Source organism: Rhagoletis zephyria, unplaced genomic scaffold, assembly GCF_001687245.7.
Source record: "Rhagoletis zephyria isolate East Lansing unplaced genomic scaffold, Rhagoletis_zephyria_1.1 Rzeph_scaffold_00490, whole genome shotgun sequence".
Lineage (NCBI taxonomy): Eukaryota > Metazoa > Arthropoda > Insecta > Diptera > Tephritidae > Rhagoletis > Rhagoletis zephyria.
Window position 1 is genome coordinate 243,276 of NW_016157574.1, and position 5,299 is coordinate 248,574.

The 5,299-nt window shown below is 34.2% G+C and overlaps 1 protein-coding gene across 1 annotated transcript in view; it reads left to right on the forward strand.

Annotated features, from left to right (window-relative positions):
* Positions 1–1,340, forward strand: part of LOC108359921 (mediator of RNA polymerase II transcription subunit 12-like) — a gene marked incomplete at its 3' end in the record, with an annotated part of 133,375 nt that extends 132,035 nt beyond the window's left edge. Inside the window, exon 4 of the mRNA XM_017611998.1 lies at positions 1,011–1,340. Coding sequence (XP_017467487.1) covers positions 1,011–1,340 — 330 coding nt within the window. The remainder of the gene's footprint in view (positions 1–1,010) is intronic.
* Between the last annotated feature and the right edge of the window lie 3,959 nt (positions 1,341–5,299).

Consider the following 5,299-nt stretch of genomic DNA (forward strand, 5'->3'; position numbering starts at 1 on the left):
CTAATGCATGAAAATCCTAACCTCAAAAAAATCACCCGTTATATAGACAATCCTAGGGGGTGAGGGCATTAAAAATTCCGACTTTACTGTTTTTGGACCACCCTAATGTGCATGCATACATATACTACATATGCATGTATTTGCATGTATTCGTCTGATTAATGGCGGTCATAAAAATTTTATATACACCGTCATGACATTTATGGCTTAAAAACCGCACATTTGTTTAATTCCGCTTCCATCCATATCCTTCTTTTCGCTGTTTGACCACAGCACAGTTTAGCAGTGTTGAATAAATTATTATACGTTGGTCAGTTAGTGTTGGTGATAATCATATTTTTTGGTCAGAATCAAACCACATTAATATTGGAGCAATACCCAGCCGACAAATTGAAGAGCGCTTTAAAATCACTACTTTCAGCTACGGTGTTTTCAATTATACCGTTTTCTTAGAAGCTTTATTAGAAGATCTACGAATAAGTAGGCCTAAAATGTATTCAAAACTAAATTAGGAAATATAAAGTCATTCATACAAAGGTGTCGCTCTGCAACATAGGGAAGTGTTCTTAGCCTAATTTAGTGTCGTTTACGCAATTTTAAAAATTTCGAATTTTTATAGAAATTTAAAACAAAACTAAATTTATAATTACTGAAGCTACCAAAAAAAAAATTTATTTTCTCTATATTTGGACAAAATTCAACAGAACAATAAAATAGCTCAAAAGGCTCGACCGAAATTGTTTATGCTGCCATTTAAAATTGCTATGAATCACCCGAAATTAGGTTGTTTCTGATCTGACTGCAATCGCATAAAACTCTCCCTGCTATACTAAATAATTTTTTTTTTTAATGTTCTTGAAACAAAAAATATTAAGCTTCTTGTATTATGAAATCATTTTCGCACATTTGCGACAGACACACACATACACACTAACTAACTAACACAGCCTGCGACCACCCTTTTTTTTACTCACACTTTTCTCACGCCATACTTTTCTTCTCCTCAACAGAACCCAGAAAAGACAAGACTGATGCACCACACGGTGGTAATGGCACACTATCACCCAATACCGAACAGCCATCATGTCAGAGTTCAATGTTGCCACCACCAGGTGGCGGCCAAAGCGGTGGCCCGCAATCGAATCACACTCACGTGCAACACGTCAGTGGTGGTGGTACCGGTGGTGGCCATGGCGGCAACGGAAATAGTGGCAACACTTCTGGCAGTCGTGATCAGCATGACGGCGTACATATACAGAATTCCAAATTGGAACGTCCCAATACGCTTGGCACCAACAAAGTGTCACGTCGTGTGAACATTTGTTATCATAATGAGCATTGTAAGTTCGTTTTTCGCCTTTCGTTTATGTTTTGCATTTAGTACTATGCGCCGTTAGACGTTGTGTACTGTGTATGTTTGTATTTTGTAGTTGTTGATTTACATCCAGCGGAATACTCACACAAGCACTCGTTCACTGAAAAGTGTTGCTAGTTAGCGCTTTTGTACTCGTAGTTTGCAGCAACATTTTTGTAAAATTTTCATGGATATATGTATGTTTGTTTGTTCTAAGATGCTAATACATTCGCTAAAAGATACTTACTTATATCAGTGTAGAAAGTTTTTAGAGTAGTTTCGCGCGTGCGCTTCTCATTAATCCAGTAAAATTATGTAAATCAACATTAACGGCCATTACGCGTATTAAATAATAGCTATGATGCGGAGAGCATGAGCATGAGCATTCATGCCCAATTCGGAAAAGTTCTACCTACTACGTGCGTATGTATACAGGGTTCCTAGGCCTCCCCTCCTCCCTCACCCTAAAATGGAGGGAAATGTTTTTTTATTGAAAACCGCAAAAATTTAATAAGCAAATCAGGGATGCTCTATATTTTTTGGTGGTATTAACTGGCCGGATTCTGTGGACAAAAATACGCAACATTTGTTTGAATCTTTTTCTCGAAAGTGCCTTTTTCATAACTTTTTAACAGACGTCCAGAACGAGTTAAAGCTCGAAGGCCATTTAGAGGTAGAAAAAGGCACTACCGAGAAAAAACTTTCAAGCAAAAGTTACGTATTTTTATCCTTAGAATCCAAATCTGTAGTAAAAACATACATGCGTAATTTAAAAGAGTGGACTTCCGGTCAGTTTTCCGACAAAAGTGGGTATTTTTATGCGCAGAATCCGAATCTGCGGTAAAAATATGTATATCCCGTCTAAAAAATCGACCTCCGGTCAGTTTAACCCACTTCCATTCGAAACCGGTAGTCGGGTGTAGGGCACCCAGTATACATACATTAGGGCGGGTCGATTTGTAGGGGCCAAAAAAAAATGAACAGAGGCACATCGCGATTATGATTATTTGGGTAATTTCAAGCCGTTTTGCCCAAGAAGCCATAGGTCTAAAATGAATTTCGAGCCAGCGATTCAACGCTGAACATTTTAGGTTATTTAGAAATTGAAACTGCATTATGAGAAAGTCAAATTTCGTGGATTTTCGAAACAATGTTGTCGATTTTCGGAAATAAGGCGTTAAAATCCAAAAAAAAAGTACGGAAGCGCCCTCTGGCGGCCCTCAAAAGAAATGGATTCCTCGACCCCAAAAACCCCCAGATACACATTTTGGCTAGTTTCCGATGCAGCTGTTTCAACAGGTGAGCCACTTTAAAAAAAAAAAAATAAACTAGATAGAAAAAATCGCTGACTCGAAATTCGTTTTAGATCTATGGTTTCTTGGGCAAAAATGCTTGAAATGGCCCAAATAACCATAATCGCAATGTGCCTTTGATGCAAAAAATTTGACCCACTCTAACCTACATATATTTGTATGTTAACGAAGCTATTTTAAATTTATTTTAACACTCAACAAAATTCGGCACAGAAAAATGTATCCAATTAGTCCAGTCTAAGAAGGCTGTATCAAAGTTGGAGTAGCCTGAGAGTGTTGGTAAAAGCTACACGGTGGAACATCTTATGGGAGATCTGGGTCGCGAATTTGTGAAAAGTTGATTTAAATTTCCATTCTTAAAAAAAAAAACAGAATTTCTCTATTTTATTTTATTCTATTTTTTAAAGGCAAGGAGTCTTCCATCCCAGAAACCTGCTGATTTCAGAACTTTAGCTAAATCAATCCTATGTGGAAGCTCTAAACTTAATAGGGGTTTCAGTGAAGTTCAAATGAAATACTGAATCAGTAGTTACGACATGCCAAGGCCTCGTTTCTGTGGGAGTTCCAGTATTCCTAAAATTTTAAAATCGACCGGAGCTCTTTTGCTATCTCTAAAGATAGCATATGGGTTTTCTCTCTCGCACAAGATCTAGGAGTTAAACAAGTTTTTATTTTATAATCCAATAAATTTTCATGTTTATTTTCTACGTTTTCATCAGATTATGTATGCAGTTTTCTAGCTCATTGAATTTTAGTATAATAAAGTGCAAATTTGAAGTAGCTAGAGCTTACCGTTGATTTTTGGCAATTCTTTAAGCATTTTCTTTCATAAAAACAAATTCGAAAATACCTTGTATTGGAAAAAATGCTCTAAATCAACGCCATTTTTTTAGAAACTTCAAACTTTGCTACAAAACTGCATTTTCAAAAAAAACATGAAAATCTAAAAAAACACATCTGATCAAAAAGTTGATTTGCATGAAATTTATTAGAAATTCTATTTTCGTGTTTCTTGTTGTAGTATTAACCATACTTTTATGAGAAACTAGCGTGAAAAAAATTAAAATCAAATTGTTGTAAAAAATTCTCTGAGAAAATACTTGTAAGCCTGGATTGTATGTACGTATTAGGGTGATCCTTAAAATATCAACATTATAGGGCACAAAAATTTACAAATTTGAAAAAATTAGGTGCCACTACCAAGATTTGAAAAAATTGTATTCTCTCTCATTTGGTACCAATAATCTTATTCTACATCGCACTGATTTTTTAAAATAATTCTATTCAATTAATCATATCTTTAAAATTTCGCAGTCCTTTGAAAAAAAAATCCTGACGTTAGAGTGAAAAATTAAAAACGCAGTTTTACTATATTTGGCCCATAGTTTCGTATAGTATGAGTAATTCGATTCTTTCGTGTGTTTTGAATTTTTTTTTGATCTTGTCGCACTGTTGCTCACATTTCAATGCTTAGTGTAGAAATCTCTCAAGCTGGCAACACTTTATTGAAATTAATATATTAAATCAAAAGTATGTCAAATGAATGGTAATGTACCCAGTTACAATTATTATATTTGAAAGTTATTGAAGCTTGAAATTGAGTGCAATCATTTTTGAATACCGTTAAATGTAAATAGAACTCAGATTATATGTATTCGTTCGACATTTAATACTAAGTACTTTGTATCAATCCTGAGTACATGTATCAGAGTGAAGAGTATTTTTCAGTACTGAGTACTTCCGTGTTCTTTACGTTCAGAGTTCGATATTTTATTATTTTGGGTTTTTTAATTGTTCAAGTGAACCTAAGCCTCTTTTCTATTCAAATTCTCCTTATTATTACTGCATTTAATAACGCAAATATTTGTACATACAGATGTGTGTAAGTATGTAGAAACAAAACACAGCATTTATGTATATTTTCAGTCGTTTATAGTCCAAAGCTTATTAGCCAATTTACTATTTCTACTCAACAATTTATTTAATTGATTGAAATCACTTACCACATTTAATTAAATTTTGTTATTTGTTTGCACACAAAATGTACAAAAGCTTCGCAAACATTCTCTTAAATCCGTTAAAGCTCTTAAGCAGTGGAATTGCATATACATATGTATGCACATTAGGGTGGTTCAAAAAATGCATGTGAAAAAGTAAAGTTGGAACTTTTATGCTCTCACCCACTAGGATTTTTCTAAACTAAAAAAACATGTCCTAATNAAAAAGTAAAGTTGGAACTTTTATGCTCTCACCCACTAGGATTTTTCTAAACTAAAAAAACATGTCCTAATTTTTTTTATTTTGAAATCAAAAAATATTTAGAGGTCGCCCAAAGTTTTCCATGTATTTTATATTAGGAACAAAACAACTTTTCGCAGAAATGGTATAGCATTCTTGAATATCAATATTTTTCGATTGGAAAACTCTGGTTCTCTTCAGGAGACTTTCAATAATAATACCCAATTGTTTATTTAAGCATTTTTTCATCGCAACTATAATTTTTAGGTCGGCCAAAAACCCACAAAAACCCCAAAAAATGCCATGGGGGGAACATTAAAATAGTGTTAGTATTAAAAAATGCTTAAATAAACAATTGGGTGTTGTTATTGAAAGTCTCCTGAAGAGAACCAGA